The sequence below is a fragment of the Neltuma alba genome, unplaced genomic scaffold (genome assembly GCF_004799145.2).
Source record: "Neltuma alba isolate B1F8T4 unplaced genomic scaffold, ASM479914v2 tig00010979_pilon, whole genome shotgun sequence".
In the NCBI taxonomy this organism is placed as follows: Eukaryota; Viridiplantae; Streptophyta; class Magnoliopsida; order Fabales; family Fabaceae; genus Neltuma; species Neltuma alba.
Genome location: NW_021635741.1, coordinates 24,782 through 45,416, shown reverse-complemented (window position 1 = coordinate 45,416; position 20,635 = coordinate 24,782). Strand labels below are relative to the sequence as shown.

Genomic DNA, 20,635 nt, shown 5'->3' with positions numbered 1-20,635 from the left:
CTCCCAAAGTCAAGAGAAACTTAAGGAGGAAGCTCCCTCTTGAGACTTGAGGCTTTGCTTAGATTAGAATGAAAGTTAGATCCTTACACCCACATACACGCACCCCACTCAAATATGTGAAATGGTATTTGAAACAGTGAGAGAGAGAGAGCTATAACTTTCACGTCAATCTTTCTCAGTGACAAAAATTCATATCACTAATGTATTGCTTGATGACTGACCTCTCCCTTCACCCACCTCTGATAATATCCTCTCACCCATTGAAGGATCACCACATTCCCTCAACTATTACTCTCTTGTTGTGTCTCCATGAATTTGGCTTAACCCCTTCTCATTGTCGTGAGGACCCTTTTGTTTCTCCATCTTGCAGCATTTGGTGTTGCAGAGAATTAGAACATGGCTAAGAGATCAGATTTTGCACAGAAGCTGCTTGATGATTTGCGCCTGAGAAAAGAACGCAATACTGCTTCTCAGTCTCAGAGGACCACCCAATCCAACCAACTTCCTATAGGTAAGTCCTCTGGAACATCTGCATTTTCTATTTGGGAGCCTGTTAACCGTTCATTTGTCTAATGAATTTGCTGGAATTCTGTATGACTCGTGTATAGTTTGTACTTTATGACAAGAATACAGCTCAAAATTTATAAATTTAGACTTTTTTTCTCTGTCAGCTATATATATAACACTGCTTTTGTTGTCTCTTCTTGGTGCCATATGCTGTGATCAGCGAGAGTAAACGTCTTCTAGCCACATCCCTTCTTATATTGGAAGGATCCCCCAAAATGCCTGTTCGCGATTGGAATTTATTTTCCCTAAATTTTTCCTCTGGAATCATTTCTTGTGTTCTGGGGTCTGGGCCACCTTTTTTGCTTTTTTTTTTTTTAATAAATATTTGTCCTGGTAGTAAGATGCATGTTTAACTACATAACCGGCCTACTTAATTAACAAGCTTGTCTACTATAATTAAATGAGACTGCATTGTGGGAAATAATTGTGAAGCCATGAGGATTGACTTTCCGTTCGGGCATGCCCAGCATTCGTTTCTGAGTTTCTGGGTTAGTATTAAAATTTACAAGCCTATATTTTTTTGTTTTTGGCTAGAAATTTACTAGCCTATACAGGTCAAAATTCTGAAGAATAAGTTCAAGAATTGGCGTTTCTTTCTTCGAGTTCCAAAAGTTAAAAATGAACCAAAGTCAACTTACAAGCCTAGATAGGTTGAAATCCTGAAGCCAAAGTTCAAAAAAACATTAATAGAATCGGCTTTTCTTTCTTGGACTTCTAAAACTTGAAAATGAACCAAGTCAGTATCTTTTCTGATAGGTTAGTTCTGATACATAGCGATTCTAAATTTATGGGTAAGAGTACCGATTAACGGAGAGAAAAGTTCATGCAGATATTTTGGATGCCATAGTTTGGTGGTGCCTATTTAGTATCATGAAAAAGAGGGGGGAAAAGCTTTTTTTCTCTTGGTCTCTTTCTGACATTTATTATGTCCTAATTACTATTTTTTATTAGCACGCCTTTCTAGTCGTTATTGAACATTTTGTATTCTTTTTTTATTACTCTTCTAAGACAGACATGAGAATAATTTTTATTTTGGCAAAAGGAAGAGAATAATTTTTTATCTTCAAAATCACTATTTTCATTTCATTCTATTTTATTTTTGTATATCAAATGAGCCCTACAAGATAGCTTATGATTGCATTATTCCTATATGTGAAAAGTTTGAAATCTTTACACTTTCTACAGATGCATATGCCTACTCCAAGCAAACATACAGAGGATCCGGGAATGCAAAAGCTATTGAAGCTGTAAGTTATTCTGCATTTGCATATTCTGAGCCGGCATTAAAGCAATTTGCTTTAACTCTGTTGTTGAAATTGTGTCATCGTCCACAGGTTACTTCCAGAACCGGGGACACGCTGACTAGGCCTAGCAGCAGAAGCCATAGAACATCAAACAATGGAAAAGCTTCGGATCAGATTGTAGTGTACGGGAGAGGTCAGAGCTCAGTGCAATTGAGTGATATATCCCTTGCCTTGGCTTATGCATTTGATAATGGAGGGAAGCTGAGAAGAGATGATTCTTCTCTCACTAGCTCAATGATGGGTTTCCTTCACCAGATTAAACGGGGAACAATGGAGTATAGCAAGATAGGAAGAGGAAGCAATCTGGATAGGCAATTGGCTACAGCAAATCACTTCCCTACTTCCTCTCCTGGGCAGATCAATGAGATATCCAAAGGTGTACAGAAGTTAAACCAGATATTGAGAGCCTGCTCCAATGGTGATCTTAACATGGATAGATACTCGATAGAATTTGCAAAGGAACTATTACGAGGAGCTATGGATTTGGAAGAGTCTCTGAGGATGTTAGTAGACCTGCAGAAAAGTTCAGATTCCATGAAGAACTCACAGAAGAAAAATCGGATTACATTTATAGAGGATGACAATGATGATGACGATGACGATGACAGAACAACCATGACTTCTGAGCAAAGACAACTGGCACCACCAAGATTCTCCTTTGACGAGTCCTCGAGAAATTCTCATAAGCTTCAAGAGGTTGGAAACAGTGCTTTGACGCAGAGGCCACTTGTTCTTACTTACTCTAAAGAACGAAGAAACTTGAGCAATGAAAAGCAAGATGTTAACGTATCGAAATTGCTTCCCCACAGGCAATCAACTAGCTCTATTTCTGATGATAAGAATATCAATGCCCTTTCAGAACAGAAAAATCAGTCAGCTTCAATGAAATCCAACACAGAGAAGGCCAGGATTCCAAATGTGATAGCCAAGTTAATGGGGCTGGATAATATTCCGGAGAAAGTGGAATCAGGAAATCCCTCTCAGAAGGATTCAGGTTCTCCACACAAAATAGAAAGGACGACATTCAAGCATTCTGCCAAGAAAAATGAATTGAAGAGCCGAAAAACAGAGAATTTGGTGCCTCCAAAACAGCAAAAAGGGATAGAACCTGTCATTGTGCCTAAAACACAGGAAAAGGAGCTGCTGTATGGTGCAGATGAAAACTTGATCATCCAAAAAGCAAGCTCTGAGGTGGCAGTGAAAAACGGGAAAATGATATGGAGGGAGTTGCATGAAATAAAAGCATCCAACGGAGCCATCAAAGTAGAGAAGCAGCATAACAATTCATATAAAATGACCCTGAATAGAGAAAGTGGAAAGGATGTTCATGCCAATGGAAGAAAACAGGTTCAGGCAACCAACAGAGAACAGAAAGTGGCATTAAAGGGAAGAACCAATGATCTGCTTCTAAATAACATGCTAGCCCAGCTGGAGCGGGGTCATGAAAGATCAGAAGTTGACTCTTCATTGCAGGAAGAAAAAGAAGACATTGGTATTTTTCTTCAACCGGTGAAGAAAAACATGAACAAGAAGGAAGCAACCAATCAAAAGAAGTCTCAGAATCACTCTGGAATTCAAAAGCCTTATGCGCTCTTGAAATATGGGCCACAAGAAGAACAGCACCACAGAGAAAAGCAGCTCCAGCACCGTGAAAAACATATGTTAGAGCTAAGAATACAAAAAGGGAGCGAAGCAGCTTTGAAAAATTCGTCAAAACTTTCACATGACCTGGCCAATTCACTGAAGAAGCAAACACTCACAAGCCAAGCCACACCATTTAAGCACACTTCTGCAGAAAATGTTGACGTTATGAAACAAGAAGTTTTCCTAGTTCACGACCATAATGATCTAAACCAGGATGAAGCATCCAATGAGTTCAATGTGAAAGTGGAACAAGTGAACAACAGGAAACCAGGTCAAATTACCTCTCCAAGAAATCAGCAATCTGAACCATTTACAGGGAAGCATGGCTTCACAACAATGATGGATCAAACAAGTGTTCATAAACTAGCCAATGAGAAGGTGAAGAATATAAGAAAGAAAAAAGCTGACTCAACTGAAAAGATTGAGGAGGTGCTGACTAGAAGAAATGGAACAATGGTTCATAGCACTGCAAAAGTGAAACAGGGGAGTCCCAATTTAAAAGAAATGAGACGAACACCATCTGAATCTGATAAGTTCAATTTATCAAAGGAAGCTAAGCAAGAAAGGGCCAGCGTGTTGAAAGAAGCAGACGCTCGCATCATCAGCTCCAATGACTCAGTATCTATCATTGAACCATTGAATGTGAGACAACAACCACATCCAAAAGCAGAACTCTCTCCTACATTGTACAATTCTTATGGTGAGAAAGTTCAAGGCGAACAAGAATTATTAGATTTGGTTCCCAATAATTCGGTAAGATAAATTTCATTGGCATCTAAAATAGATTCACTCATTGGCAACTTATAAATAAAAGAACCAAAGCAGTTATAGGATTCCTTCCCAAAAAATAAAACGCAAATAAAGCTGACATAATCCTTGTTGCAAATTATGCAGTATCGAAATGTCAAGTCGGTGGACGCTAATGACAAGCAGCATCTAGCTACTCCTTTGGCAGTAGATGAAAAATTTGAGTCTTGTGAAATTGCACCAACTACGATAAACGGTGAGTTTATAGATGACTTTCTTTTCAAAATGAGAAATAATTTCTGGTATTTTAGAGTTGTATGATGTTGTGGACTAAGGGATTACAAAAGTTGCTTACCTGCTCTAAGCCATCATCTTCGTTCATTTACATATAAGCCAAAATCTTTCCCTTAAAATCCACCATAGTTTCGTTTTCTTCTTGCTCAGCTTGTTAGATGCTTTTCTCAGAAACAGATCAACACAACTTCTGTCATACTGATACGGTCCCATATCACCAAGAGAGAAGATACTAGAATATTGACAAGCTCACCCCTGTTTTCATTGTAGACACCTGAAGCCTACAGTAGAAAATATAATCTCTAAACCCTGCATCTCGTGTCTCATCTACTACAACTACTACTGTTACTAGTTGTGTCATAGCACTTCATCTTCACCCTATTCTTGATGAAATATATTGATTTCAACTGATCTCAGTAAAACAGATAATATAATCTCTAAATCCTGCATCTCGTGTCATACTACTATTACTAGTTGTGTCATAGCACTTCATCTTCACCCTATTCTTGATGAAATATATTGATTTCAACTAATCTCGATAAAATCAATACAATGATAACACCAGGAACATATAGATTAAACAAATCAAGCAACGTTATATACAACAACAAGAACAAGTCTTATAACATTAGTTGAAGTTGGCTATATGAATCAAGTCATGTCATTATGCTCTATTAATAACTCACTCTTTGGACATGTAGTTCACCAAAAGGTCGTGTTCAATGACTCCCTTGATTGTTCTTTTTAATCTTCCTCTACCTCTTTTCATAGGACTTAAGAAATCATGCAAAGTTTTATATATTCGAATTAATTATGTTATACATTGCAGGAGTTCATGAAGAAAGTATTGACATAAACTACCATTCACAAAAGCAAGTCCAGAGAATTTCTAAAAAAGGAATGCAAGAGCCACTCAGTGAAAGTGAAAACTGCCTCAAATGGATCTTAGTCACGAGTCAACCGTTCCTCAACACAGCAGAAGCACTTTTCAAGCTAAACATTCCATTTAGCATTCTTCGAGGCTGTGGTGTCGTTGACAATCAAGATGAAGGAGGCAGCAAGCTGATATTAGACTGCAGCTATGAAGTGACGAAACGCAAGGGGATACGTCAAGAACTCAAAGTCCATCCTTGCTTAAAGGCATCAATCAGTCCCATCAAAATTGGATCATTAGATGATTTGGTTAGGCAGTTGAATGAAGACATGGAAAAGCTAAAGTTTTATGGCAGGAACAGAACTTCCCCTGTTCATGTTGAGGACTATCTTCCTACAATGCTTGAAAATGATGTGTACAACAAGTATCCAGACATGAACTGTATGTGGGACTTGGGTTGGAACCAGGAGACATTTGCATTCCTCGAAAAATATGATGTCACAAGGGTTGTGGAAAAGCATATCCTTAATGGACTTTTGGATGAGATTACACGGGAACTTTCGAATGTTCGAGGGGGACCACACTAACAGTTACATGCTAAGCTGTCCTTGTTCCCTGCCCCCCCGAGGTTGGGTTTGTTCCTTTTTTTTCCCCCCGGGGGGGGGGGGGTGTCTGTTCATTGTTGATTTTCTCATTCACATCGATTTCTCATAAACTCGCAAGGGGACCGGGGTTGCTCCTTTTTTTGAGGCCAGCTTTTTTTTTTTTTTGGGTGGGTGTCAGATGAATGAACATTCAGATTTTTGCATGCTGAATTGAATGCATTCTCCTTGTTATTTATAGAAGGAAAATCATGTTATAAATTTTGATACGGTGGTAAAAGTGCTTATTCTTCTGTTTTGACGATGACGTTTAGTCTCGCTTTTTTACATTGATTCTCTCTGTGTTCTTTCTTTTTGCAGATAATTTTATATTGTGTTAACCATTTACTGAACAATTTAAACAGATCGATCATATTTTGTTGTAGCATGTCTTATTCAGGTTTCAACATTTTTGAAAAATAAATTTCGATCAAGAACTTCAGCCTCTAGTCGCTCAACGTCATGCAAGGAGGGGTTAATTTTACAAGATATTGGATATCATACATACAAACTGAATCTAATTAAATCATGCAAGAATTCCATTTGTCTAATTATACAACATCCAGCAACTACATGCATGTGGCAACAAGCTAGCGAATTTACATGATATGCAGCTGAACATCATACGAGCTATGGTCGAGTTTACAAGATGTGTTAAGAGTAAATCCTACTCTTTTAGCTAAAGATTTGACTGCGAGGTATCAGCACGACTGAGACGTTTCTTCCTGTATCTCCATGCAACCTGAATGCGAGTTGCTGCAAGGCTTCTCCAATAAGGCGATTCATACCTATCATCAACCATTACCAAGTAAATACGCAGGCATGGATTTTGAGACAGACTAATATAAGTCTTTCACCATGGAACAAGTCCATGTGGCAACATGTAAACTGAATGCTGTCAGAGCTGAGCCAATAAATGATCATATTGCTGAAACCATGTTTCATTTATGCATGGTGTACGGACTATGCTAACAATTAAAAATTGAATTAGGAGTTCAAAGGTAGAATGGAAACATGCTCTATATAATAAACTGTTTCTTCTTTTAACATTTACTTACACATTACTTACACAGTTATTTCTGTTGAAATTAAATGGAATAATATCACAAGATAGTTAACTATTGGTGGTGGATGGCAAGGAAAAAAAAAATTATTGGTGATGAAGCAAACCACTTAGTAAACTATAATTGATCCCAACATTTTAAACAGGTCAAGTCGCATCGTATATCATTTTTAACTAATGCTGATGAGCATAATACTTGGCCTTCACTGGAAATTGAAAGACAAATGGCAAACCATAGAAGGAAAGATCACCTTATGGCTCCTTGAACCCGCGCATTTCTTAGGAATCTTGTAAAAAGGCTAGTGACTTCTTCAAGGTCTGCATATCGGAGCGAAAATGCCTCCACATTTGTTAAGCAACGTACAGTCCTGGTGCTGAGCAATCTTTGTCCAGGAAGCCTTACTTTTTTACCATCTGCAGGGTATACCACGTTAATTTCTTATTGCTATACATTATAATAAAACCATTCATGCGTTTTTCTCTCAACCAAAGCTTTTGAGCTGATTGTGTTCTAAAGCATATTAGTACAGCGCCTCCATGACTAATGAGTAGTCTAGAGTTCACCTATTGCATTCTCATATTCTCCCAATTACACATTGAGCTTCCACATTTCAGGCTCAAGGGTCTAGGGTTTTGCGTGAAGAAAAAGAAGTGTTACGGGTAATAATAAAAATATTCACGTGCCTTCACAGCATAACTTGTAGCTTTTCAGTCCATGAGGTTAGCACTTAAAATCAATTAACAAGACTACGGTGTCTTCATCAGGTTTTCCCATACCTTTGTTCACAGAACAATGTTCGAGACACCATGTCAAGAGTTCTTCACCACACACATCCCCTTCAACTAAGGGAACCCTGATCCCATCATCTCCAGTGCTCTCTAATCTTCCACGCACAACGAACACCATTTTGTCTATCAGACCACCATGATACAAAATATTGCTTCCTTTGATGTATGTTTTTTGTCTTAGTCTCCCACAAATGGCATCTAAGATAGGCTCATCCATCAAGGCAAAAATTCGAACCTGTGCATGTTTTAGATAATTAGAATATGATGAGGCAAAGCAAAAACACGAGATAAGATAGACCTAAGGAAGCAGGTTTTTTAACGAACCACACATCTGAACTACAAGCATAAATGGGTTTAAAGCAGGATAATCTGGTGCAAGTTATGACCAGCAATTGAGTAACAGATAGTCATGTGCTCACTTTCTTAACAAATTTGAAGAGATGACGTCTAATATCTCTCTGAAGATCCTCCGGCAAACTCTCCAGAAGCATTTCTTCATTTACTCCTCTTGTTGCAGCCCAATTATATCGTTCAGCCAGTATTACTCTCCTACATAACAGACCAATAATATGAGTAGAACGGTGTATTACTTGACAATATGATCCATAAATTTGTATGATCTTGATTACCAAAAGAGAAGATAAATAAAGTAGTTGACATGCAAAATTCGAAGAACTCATCTTTATCACTATGCTTTAATAAGGAAAAATCAACAGTGGGCGTATCGACAATGATAATGTCAACACCCTTGATGGAGATCGAATGTAATTCAGGAGACAAAAATAATTGCAATGCATACAAGTAATGTTAAAATAATTTAGAAAAGTACGATATATGGGTTCACTTTGATTGAATAGGTCAGAGTTTGACTTCTCTGACATCTTTTATTTATAGTCTAAATTAGGGTACAAGGTAAAAAGAGCTTAGAAAATTGACTGGCAAAATACAATGGGAAGTTAAAATATGAGGTGATCCCCAGTAAAATAAGCAACTGCTAAAACTAAGCAAAAACGAAGGCAGAACAGGAAAGCAAAACAGAAAACAGGAATATAAAACAGCCAACAACATGATCGCGGATGAATAAATGGTAAAGTAAATCATTGTTGATTACTCAGTGTGATAAAAAAGGAAATTAATTGCACAATAATAGTTTTGCTAGGTTGTTCTCAAGTCTCAACTATTATTTCACATTCACTGTTTGAGTATGTTATCAATGACAATAAATATAAGGTTAAGCTGTATTCAGTATTTCGAAGTATTTTTTTAGATGTATTTAGCATCCTAACATATTTTGTGATGCATCCAGCACTCTGAAGTATTTTTCAGGTGCGTCCATATTTCTCTTTTTGTCTTGGTACTGAACACACTTAAAAAACTACTTCAGGGTGTTGGATGCATCACAAAATACTCAAGAGTACTCGATACACTTTAACCCATAAACACATTACTAATCTACATAACACAGTGATTAATCATATTTAACAAACTACATAGGCAAGTACTTAACAGCATTTGGCAGACAGACATAGATACTGGAAGAAATTTTGTTTTAAATGTGTACTTGAATTTTCAGTTGTTTATTCAATGGATCTTGGCCATAACATTTCTTATCCATAAAAAATGTTGTTTATGCACCCAATATTTACATTGTCAAGCAGAGTTTTGGGAAAGGGTCCAGAATTAGCAAGCAACAACTTAAATGAATGACGTTTTTTGTCAATCTGAAATGATGAAGAAAATGGATACCTTCTTAGATCTTCAGGCAAGCGCCGGTGGCTCATCCATTGCTCCACATCACGACGTCTAAGTGACATTTCTAGCCTCCTACAAAAGGAATGGAAGAAAATAAAGCAGGCATAATATAATCATGCATACATCTGAACTTGACTAGGAACCACGACGGGTAGGATCTAGATTGGGTACTATAGTGGGTAAAAAATTCCTTATCACCATTGATCCATAAACCTTTGAACGCAGATCCATTTACCCAAAAAAATATTTGAAATGAACAAATATTTATCAAGACAAGACTCATTTAAATAAAATTATTCATATGAGATAAGGGGAAAAAAAGTGTCAAACAATTTTCAATATAATTTAAAAGCAATATAGTGTTATGTGAATTGTAATTTCTTTTTCTTTTTCCGATGTATTAAATTAATATAATTAATATAACTAAAAATGCATCTATCAATCACCCACACGCACAAAAAAGGCCAGTGGAAGAGGTATTATCCTAACTAAACCCAGACCCTATAAATACGCATAAAATCTCAGTACCCAAACCTAAGTGGGTAAATCTTGCCAGTGGGAAGAGTATAAATTTCAGTTTACTCTCTGTCTAGCCAAAATCAGTTGCTACTCCTTTTGCTTAAAATGTGCCATTCAACACTCTTGCGGTTTCTTCCATTATCACTGAACCAACATGGTATATATCCAAGAAACTTGAAGTTGAACTTAAGAGGCATTCATGTCATGCGGCTGTAGTTTGACGCATCCCAAAGTCCTTGACACAAGTGTTCGAAGTGCATTAAACGTGAAACGGCTCAATTATTTTTGGGACCCCAGTGCTTTATATGTTAGTAATGAAGAGTTTATGATGTGAGAGATACAATATTAGATTTGTTTCGGAACATAATTTGAAATAATAAATGCAAATAATAAATAATAGTAAAGGAGTTTTATAAATTTCCCAACAAAGAATTATAGCGAGAGGGGGGAAAAAAAAAAAGAAAAAGAGCATTACGATATTGCAGAATCCATACAAAGTCTTTTTGTAGACCAGGTCTACTAATTTCTTTTGTATTCACAATAATTTTACATGACCCTTTCCAATTTTGTATGCACAGCATTACAAACAAGAATTTCTCTACTTGGCAACAAAAGAGGGAAAAACAAATGAAAAAGGAATTGAGGCCTGTTTGGGTAACAAGTAAAACAACAGTTTGGGATTGAGACGGAATTGAGACCATGGTTTGGGGATCCAACCATCCAAATATGTCAATATTTTGTAAAATCACTTTTTGATTAAAAACCATGGTTTGAAAAAATGTAGCCAAACATCATGATTTTTGGCAAAATCACTTTTGAATTGAAAACCATGGTTTGGGGTCTAAAATGATGGTTTTTCATAAAGTGAAATTTTTTTACTTTTGAAGGTATAAAACCATAGTTTGTGATATAAAAACTAGATAAATATGAGAGATAAAGTAGATTGGGATCTTATATTCAGAATCAAATTGAATACTCAATTAGCTTTTATATTAAGGACGAGAGGTAATATTAATTAATTATATTTTTTATATACAATTTATTATTTAATTTCAAACAAAAATATAAATTAAAATCCATTTTTCTATAATTATCATATTAACTTATGTCTTTTTTAGTAATTTATACATAAGAAATGATCATTATAACAACCACTCAAACATTTTTACTTTATCAAAATAATTTTTTTCACAAAATCTATTCTTCTAAAATCTATTTTTTCAAAAGCTATTTTTCAAAAGCTATTCTCCAAACCATGGTTTGGTTATTTTTTCAAAAGTCATTCTCTAGAATCTATTCTCCAAACCACGGTTTGGTTTTATTCAAACACCTCCTTGAAACAACTGAGACTACAGAGGGGATTGGGAAATGGACGTCACCCATCAGTCATACATGACTTCAGCAACTCCACTTGTTCTAGGAAGAGAGAAGACAATGACATGTTCACAAATTTAACTGTGAAAAATAACTTCGGCCTGCTTGGACTAGTAATGAGAAGAATAGATTTTGAATAAAATTGATTTATAATTATGATCTTGAGAATAGATTTTGTTAAGCTAGTGATGAATGGCTCATAACAAAACCACGATTTTGGGCTAAAAATTGATTTTGGCATTTAAGGGTTGTTTGGATTTGTTTTAAAGAAAACTTAACAGTTTTCCCAATGATAATTGATTTTTGGATAAACTACAAAGGGGAACTGAGAGGAAAAAGGGGATGAGGAAAAAAAATATATAATGCTTTCTGAATTCACAAAAACAAGAAAACAATAGCCTTATCCCACTATATAAGGTTAGCCATATAGATTGCATGATGCTATTAGACTTTATCAACAACTGCTCAGATATCTCATTCACTATATTATCTTGTTTTATAACTTCTTCAAGCATCCTTCTTGGTCTCCCCCACAAAAATAAGAAAAGAAATAAATTTTCAAAATCTTCCTAATAACCCATACCTTTCAAAGAATTAGCACACGAGCTGCTGAATTACTGGAGTTTGAACAAGCCATCTAGCCAGTTTCTCAAAGAGTGGAAAATTTTTTGGATAGAAGATGCTACTAACTCAATCCAAATACTTTCTGGGAAGAGAATCTAGGAAAAGTATAATTCCCTCAACAAAACTACTATGCACTCCCACTTCAAGTTAGGACATCATAGCATTTTCTAGAACTAATAGAGATGCTTCAATGCAGAATCTGATTTAGATAGAAACAGAAATTAAGAGGAATTCACTAGCCAGTAGTAGTTAATTGTATGAACAGAACATAGAGTCTCAATTAAGAGGATTTGCATATAACCCAGGGTTAAAGTGCAAATTTATCCTAAACATTTTCATTCAGGAGCATTGGGAATCAGGAAATCCTTTGTGCGCAAATTTGCGCCAAAAGTTTAAGATTGTAGCTATAATCTTAAACTTTTAGCGCAAATTTGCACCCAAAAAACTTCCGGGTGTCCAGCGCTCTTGAGTGAAAACTTCTTAGGCAAATTTGTATCTTAACCCTGTAACACATAGTGAGTTCTACCTCCGTCCAAGAGCCTGAAGGAAGTTCTGTATATGTCCAATGAGAAGAGCAAAAAGCAAGAGTCCCAGTCCTATGATGCCCATTGTAAAAAGGACTTCCCAACAAAATAGCTAGGGACTAAGTTCCCAGCCAGAGTACTGATTTGCTGCATAAAGATCACAAAGGCGTAAAACTTCAAAGATTGCATTGCTCAGATGCACTTTTTGTTCATTTTAATGTGAGATTATAACAGCCCAATGGTCAAGATATCAATATGATGAAGATTGGCAGTAAGAGCCCCAAGCTATGTCCAGCTTGAAAAGGGAGATTTGGAGGCATGTGATTATGGGATCATTATGAGCTTATTCATATTATCACTTGGATTTTAACATCATGGTCAGCTTTTTTTCTTTTTATCTTTATTTCCATACATTATCTTTACTATGTGGCATGTGGGGATGAAGGAAGAGAGAGGCATGGGGTAGGGGCAGCCCCCATGCAAGCACCCCACCCATTTTGATCACTGAAGGGAGCCGTAGGAGTTTTGGCCCCCTTACCACACCCCAAGACCCCCTTCCCCCAATATGCATATATGCATGGATGTGTGTGTGTGTGATATCTTATAACATAATTAAACGTACATTTCCTAGTTATTTCATTTATATATGATATTAATTAAAATTATTTAGGCATATGAAACATATTCATAATTTCAACACTAACAGGTTCTAAGCACTAACAATCTACACCTCTGATTTGTCAGCAAGCGTAGGTTTTACTATTTAACACTTCTTGGATACTAAAATAACATGAACATATTTTCACATAACTGTATTAACATCTATGTTGATAATTTCGCGAACCATAGCTCCTTAAGGAGTCCTACAAAATAAACATGCTTCTATGTATGCATGCAAATTTCGGAAAATGATACATAACTACTGAATATAGAGTGGGAAGGCACACCTGGAATCCCCAAAACAATGAATACACATATCTCGTGACCACACTGTGTTCTGTAACAAGGTTAACAGCTTTCTCATAGATCCCATACTGAAAACCTTCATCTTCTGAGGCTTTGAAACAACTGCCTACACCAGGACTATCTAACCAAGTCTGTTTAAAATGATTGGTTTCATTGAGCAAAAGAGAAGACTGATGGGTTTCTCTATGACCATGCCCACAATCAATCAATTGCATGCACTGAGCAAATTCCTCCTTATGGCAGAAATTTCGAAGACATTGATTGACCCTCTGGCATGAAGAAAAAGGAAGAAAAGGGGTATGTCAATTTTTGAATACTAAACAACATCAACAATACCGCTATTTCTTTCACACTTTAAGCTTCATTAAGCATCAAAGGAAACAAAGATGAAATAGTTGAACTTCATTATGCGTGTCAAAAAACAACAAACCACGTCTGCTAAGCCATAGTTACACTTCATTTATCGCGAAGTTATATATAATCACATAGAAATTGGATGCATTCAAGTGAATCAAGTTTCTTACTCTACACAGGTTTAGTGGTAGTTACACATGGATTACCAAATTATCCATGCAAGTGAAATTTTTTATAAGTGCATAGTAAGCGTGGAAGGTACTTTTTATTTAAAAAGTGTTGTTCAAAATTCCTACAAGCCAAAAATAAAGGTATAAATCTTCCGTTTCTATCCATGAAACAATATCCACTGACCTGTAGACCAAAGAGATACCAGCAAGACCCAACAACATGGCCAGATAGCATATAGGTGAGAAGATTTATAAAGAAATTTGCCCATGCTGACTCAAATATGAAACCACTTGGAGACTGACCAATTAGAAGAGGCAGAAACCTGCACAATCTGGGAACATACTGAACAAGGACTGCTAGACGTAGAAGATTCTTAGCATAATTTGCTCCTGATGAACCCAAGTGATATGGCAGGGCAAACAATATCATTATCTGCAAAATTTTGACTAAAATATGTCATGACAAGGAATTTGGCCTGCCTGCGACTTATAAACCATATTCACTTCTATCTCCGTAAGATGGATTATGATAGAACCCAAGCTAGAACAGAAGGAAAACAATGCTGAATAATAAATGTGCCAAAGAACAAATGAAAAAGGGAACCAAGGGAAAAAAAAGGAGGTACATATCAATAGACAACTGAGACAACAAGTTATGATGATTTAAAAAGAAAAAAAAAAACAGCTATCATGAGGTGGAAAGGACAATGGGGCATATAAATACCTGAGGAAGTGGAAATACAACAAATAAGTCAATAAGAAATAAACGCTGCAAATAATGGAGAGCAATTTTCTTTGGATGGTCAACTAAATCGCCAGCACCAACCACCCTAGAGTCAGGAGCCACATAAGCCAACCTAAACTGTCAAGAGGCAACTTGGAATGATTATTTTTCATTTGTATTACAGAAAAACATTAATGTCTAGGGCACAACAATATTACTGCATAAATATATGGGAATATTTTTTCCTGATAAAACAATTATCGGCAAGTTACCTGAAGAAGCATATTTAGGAAGTATACGAAATCATTCATGGATCTAACAGAAACAAGTGCCCATGTCAACTTCCAGTCGATGAAAATACATCTGTCAATCTGCATACAACAAGCAAGCGAGTTCAGTAAATTATGCAGGGAATTGAAAAATTATTGTAAGCAAATCAAACACATTGGCATTATTAACGCAAGCTACTTTATGATGCCTTGATGTCATTATACAAGCCCACAAACTAGCAGCCTTCTTATCACCCCGAGGGGGGGGGGGGTAGCTGCCTTCTTAGGCACAACCAAGTGACATAACAATCACATCATGCTAAGCAGAGACAGCTGCAGGTGATGGAATACAATGTCAATAACTTGATATCACTCTGGTCCTGAAGGATGTGAGGAACAGCTGGAAGGACAAGACCATGAAGGGAAAGGGAGCCCCTTTCTCTTTGTGCGCTGATTGCAATTTTCTCTTTTACTTTATTTATTTTCCTCTTTGGCCAGCCGACAAAATTCTTCTTGGGCCAGATCTTCCAGTGTAGAAAAAACGAAGGTGGACCCCACACAACATACAAGAAAATATCATGCAATAAAATGTATCATTATGCTTTGCGATGTTGGTGGGAAAGAACTCTGAGTTTGGAGCAGCACATCCAAATGACACCTCAGGAAAGAAGCATGCTCTGCTCTAGCTAAATTGATAAATTCTAAACAGAATATAATACAAAAATGAAGAAACCTGCAGCATATCCACCACAACTTGTCCTCATTTCACAAACTCTTGTTGACCAGATATCAAACAGAAAGCCCCAGCGGAGTCCACTTCCCAGAACATAGCATATGCAGGAACCCAACTAAATTCAAGCCACAGGAATTTTCTTTTTCTTCTCCAAATTTTTATGGCCAAGGTTCTGTCTTAGCTTGGTGTCAACAGGGCAACGACTATAAGCTATAGTCAGTACCCACCATATAAATATAAACACAAACTGGCCACGGCTGCTAGTATTTTTCTTCTTAAGCATGTCCAAAATACACAAACATAAAAGAAGTCATGATTGAAGTTAATGGCATAATATAAAATGAGAAAAATACTGCAGCACTTTCCCAATAACATATCACGAGGCTGAGGAGAAGCTAAGAATTGAAGTTAACAGAAAAAAATAAAATGAGAAAAACAATTCAGCGCCAAGAATATATCAACTAAATGCAGTTAAAGAAGTATCTTGGGTCTCAAAGCATTTCAATCTCATTTATATAGTTCTTATGAAGAAAAGGTAAAGATTAGTAACTACAACAGGCACAGAATCTTCTTTAAATAATAAAAGGGAAACATTTGTACCTTTTTTACACCGAGCAAGAAGAAAAATAATGGATCCACAAAAATTGCCACTAAGCAAGAAATGGCAAAAAATTTGTTCCAACGCTGTACAACTTTAGCATGAGGATTCATAACTCCAGGAACATATGAAGACAGAAAAGAAATAAATCTTCTTGCACAACCCTTAGCATCTCCATAGAGAGCATTGTGGAACTGTAGGCATTCAAAGATAAAAGGCACACTAAGTAACTAACATAACATGTCTCAGTGATTCTTGATGATAACATATCAACGGAAAGAAATGGAATCGGTCTAGAGGAAGATCAAGCATAACAATATGACAAAGTTTACCATAGTGGCCTTCAGAAAATAAGTAGTGGAGAAACAGGTAGACATGTGTAACAAAAACAGTAATAGAATTTTTTTCTTTCTTTCTTTTTTTCCTTCCGCTCCTTGCTTAGGGTGAAAGGAAAAGTGGGGGGATGCTAACATGTCTTATTGATAACTGAAGAGTTCATACACATGCAAAGAAAACATAACATGAATTAATGCTCTCACAACAATTCTTTCAGATCATTTATGAATTTGGTCATACTTACAGCTTTTTTCTTTATCTTTTGACTTCTCTACAACAATCGCAACCAATGATAAGTCAAATCTGAATAGTAAACAAATTTTAGAGCTTGAGTTCAATCAAGCAACATGTTTAATCCTGAAATCCTTTCTCCAGTACATAGCTGTAAGTGATGAGCAATCGAAATTTTGAAACAATGATCTTTCAATTAAAACCACTATAACCTTAGTCAAGAAACCACAATAATATAATCAGAATTGTAAGAAACATATTAAATTACAATGGAACAGTATACAGACAGTATAAAATACAGGCCAGTATAGAAATCACAGAGGAACAATATAATCCAATGAGATGTCTAATATTTATGTTTTGTATTGGCCAAAAAATATGAACGGTGTGAAGAAATGTACCCTAATTAAGTGTTTGGCAATGCATGAGTTATATAATCAAAGGCAACCTCAAAATATAGTAACAGATGTTCTCTTAAATCGGAAAAAAAAAGTATATTCAAGGAAGAAAAAACACCTTGGGATCAAATAAACCAGAAGCCTTAGGGTTCCTTTGCTGAGAGGTCTTGAAGTAAGTGGGGCAAGTTGTACAATAAGGATCATTACACATTCCCAATTGCCCAGACCTCAGTAAGTGTTCATTTTTGTGGGCATAATTGTTCTGCCAATCATTACCAACACTTCCATGCAAAGCAAATTTTTCTGTCATGCCTTCTACTGTTTTGTTCCCTGTGGCATTGACGTTCTGTCGGGAAAGACTCCCATGTCTGTTGGTAACATATAGAGGACCACTCATCTGCACAAAGGGGGTTTTCCTCTCACTCCTCAGCGGACCAGTATGTCCCACAAGACTAGTTGCTCTCTCATATGGCTCCATGGAGCTCATAGGAATAGATATTGAGGCACTTCGTGTCCTCGATACAAGCCTTCGTAATTTAGAATCCCCAAATTCAACTGACGGTTGTTCTGTCTCCGACAGCATTGGCACCTCATCTTTTTCCAAATCCGCCATCTTTTCCAAGAAATTCTGTAATGTTATACAAAATTAAAAAAAACATACAATATAGATATTTATATACCATGTCAGTGATTCCAAAATCAAAACGTATCTAATCAAACTTGAAAAGAATGGAAATGAAATAGTATGCAGAAGACAACGTGGCATGAAAGACAAAGAGTGACAAAGCCATATGAAACCTGCCCTTTTATGAATTCGCGACATTTCATGATCTTTCTGTTCCCGTTATTCAAAACATTGATACAATAAGATTTCCACTATCCAATCTTGTACTTTGTATATACTGGTAGTTAGTTGACTCTCGATAGTTCAAGAAACCAGCCATAACTTTGAAGTTTTTCATTCATGCTAGTTTTTTGAACCACAACGTCAAACCCAATAAGCAAGACTCCCGGAATGCCACTATCCTAATATCAGTAACAGTACGTCCAGGCGCCGATTTCGAATTTCACAGCTCATAAAGGGTAAACGGATTCAGAAGTTGTGCATTGGAGCCCTATATCCTCAATTCTCCATACTCCATCATTATTCGATATTCCCACAGCAAATGAATTCACACCCTCACTTTCTCAAACTAATGAATAGTGTCATTAATTTAATCCTATTTCATGTTCGAAAATTTGCAATTTTCGAAGTTTACCTGCCTCTATATGTGTGTTTCCAGGGCGAACACATACAGTACTGAACGTGATAAAACATAATGAATAAAATGGCAAAGAACCAGAGGAAGAACAGAAGCACAAAGTAGCAAGACAATATAATGGGCTATAAACAAGTAATAACAAGAACAGATGAAGATAAGTACCAGAAAATGGAAACCCCAGAAAGAGAAAGACCTGTGGTGAAGTTGAATCCCGACAATGTACTCTCAAAACTTCACCAACAGCCGGCAGTGCCGGAATCTCCCCATTCAAAGTCAAGGAAGCTAGGCGATCATGTCACGAACGAAGATGAAATTCTCCTGAAGGGTAGAGAAATCTCAAAAAGGAAGGAAGTAAGCAAGTTGAAAGCACCAGTAAATAGGAAAAAGAACGAGGGAAAGAACACATTCAACACAGAATGGGGCTGAGGCTGACGGAAAGGAGAAGACTTTGAAGAGTTCCACATGACCAGTGTGAACAGAAGAAAAAAGGGTTGGAATTGGACATGGCATCGTTTGATTGGTTATTGCTTTATTTCTCTAGGCCCAGCGGGACGGCATTGAAAAGCTTTGGATTTTTGTATTATTTTATGCTTTTATTTGGCAAGTGAAATGGGGGACAACTGGGTAGTACGGTGAGAAACTTAGCAGTTTGGTCAAGACAGGAGAATGTCTTGTGTTTTGCTCCAAGCGATCTTTCTCTGCCCCGTGAACAAGTTGGAGACTTGGAGTAGCCCCTTATGAAACGTTGCGCGCTTGACGGTTTCAATTATTCAAGTCAAAACGTTGAGATAATCCCTATACGCTGGCCAGGATAAAATAATTTGCAGGCCTTGACTTGTACGAATCCGGTCAACTACCATCATTAATACTACGATTAATTGATAAAAAAATATTTGGCCAATAACTACAATTATTAAATTTGAGAAATTTTTCTAAATAATACTCTCTCTTATCCTATGTATAAGATACAGATAATTGAAAAAATTGATTAAGGATAATAAATATGTAAAAATATTTTTCCCAAAAATATTGCTATTTATGGATGGAGAGAGTGAGTAGTTAAAAGCTGCTAAGACTTAAAGAGCGATGTAGAGTTAGTTAGTCATTGCAGTAATATAGTATGTAGTTAATAGGATAAAAATTTTATACGCACAAAAAAAAGGGATAAAAAATTTGTTGAAATTTCAGACACCTAAATGTGTCTTATAAATAAAAGCATGTCTACTGAAAAATTATGTCCCAATAATTATCTTTATCCCTTGTTTAATAATATTATATTATATTATATCACATAATGACCAAAGTATATGGTTTTCTATTATTTAGCGTAAATAAATATACTATAACCACCTATGATTTTTACATTGTAAAATCATATAGATTGTTACCCTTTTTGTGAAATTAAAACTTTTAGGTTAGTCTTTAAAATTAAATAGAGGTCATGCTATACATGTGCCTGTGGATGAGATTATTTCTTTTTTTTTCTTTCCAAATTTATTCCACCCAGATTACCAATATAATTATATTTCTCAACCACACTCGTTCGAATGCAAATGTCATAATTGAATTTCATATATAATGTGAAAAAAGAAGAGTACTCATTATATAAGTAAAGGATTTTCTATAAACCAAATGAGCATTGCAAAATGTTGTGACTGTATTTTGTTGTTACTTGTAGGTCATGAAGTAAACATAAAAAATCATATTTTAAGCCCCATGTGATTAATTCAGCATGTGCATGGTTGTTCCCCACCCCCCTTGTATTATTTTTATAATAACAATGTAATAAAACAATATGCAGGCCTTGACCTACCAAGAGGATCCGGTCAACGCATGCTTTGAACAAAAAAAAAAAAAGGGGTGGTTAAGGCTAATTAA

General features: G+C 36.2%; 2 protein-coding genes across 2 annotated transcripts; one reads left to right on the top strand and one right to left on the bottom strand.

The window, feature by feature from the left end:
• The first annotated feature begins 209 nt into the window (after window positions 1–209).
• LOC114760449 (uncharacterized) lies at window positions 210–6,316 on the top strand. Its single transcript, XM_028949705.1, has 5 exons — window positions 210–511; window positions 1,753–1,814; window positions 1,902–4,268; window positions 4,410–4,518; window positions 5,386–6,316. Exons 1-5 carry the CDS (start codon window positions 397–399, stop codon window positions 6,015–6,017), a joined length of 3,285 nt encoding a protein of 1,094 aa, XP_028805538.1. The 5' UTR covers window positions 210–396; the 3' UTR covers window positions 6,018–6,316.
• A 387-nt stretch (window positions 6,317–6,703) lies between these two features.
• Window positions 6,704–18,961, bottom strand: LOC114760448 (probable cyclic nucleotide-gated ion channel 20, chloroplastic). Its single transcript, XM_028949704.1, is given in 14 exon segments — window positions 6,704–6,859; window positions 7,386–7,548; window positions 7,912–8,158; window positions 8,343–8,472; window positions 9,670–9,747; window positions 12,719–12,815; window positions 12,818–12,863; window positions 13,664–13,951; window positions 14,391–14,639; window positions 14,931–15,068; window positions 15,203–15,301; window positions 16,533–16,724; window positions 17,614–18,123; window positions 18,920–18,961. Coding segments are annotated over 13 exon segments (2,331 nt in total). The 5' UTR covers window positions 18,109–18,123; window positions 18,920–18,961; the 3' UTR covers window positions 6,704–6,750.
• Between the last annotated feature and the right edge of the window lie 1,674 nt (window positions 18,962–20,635).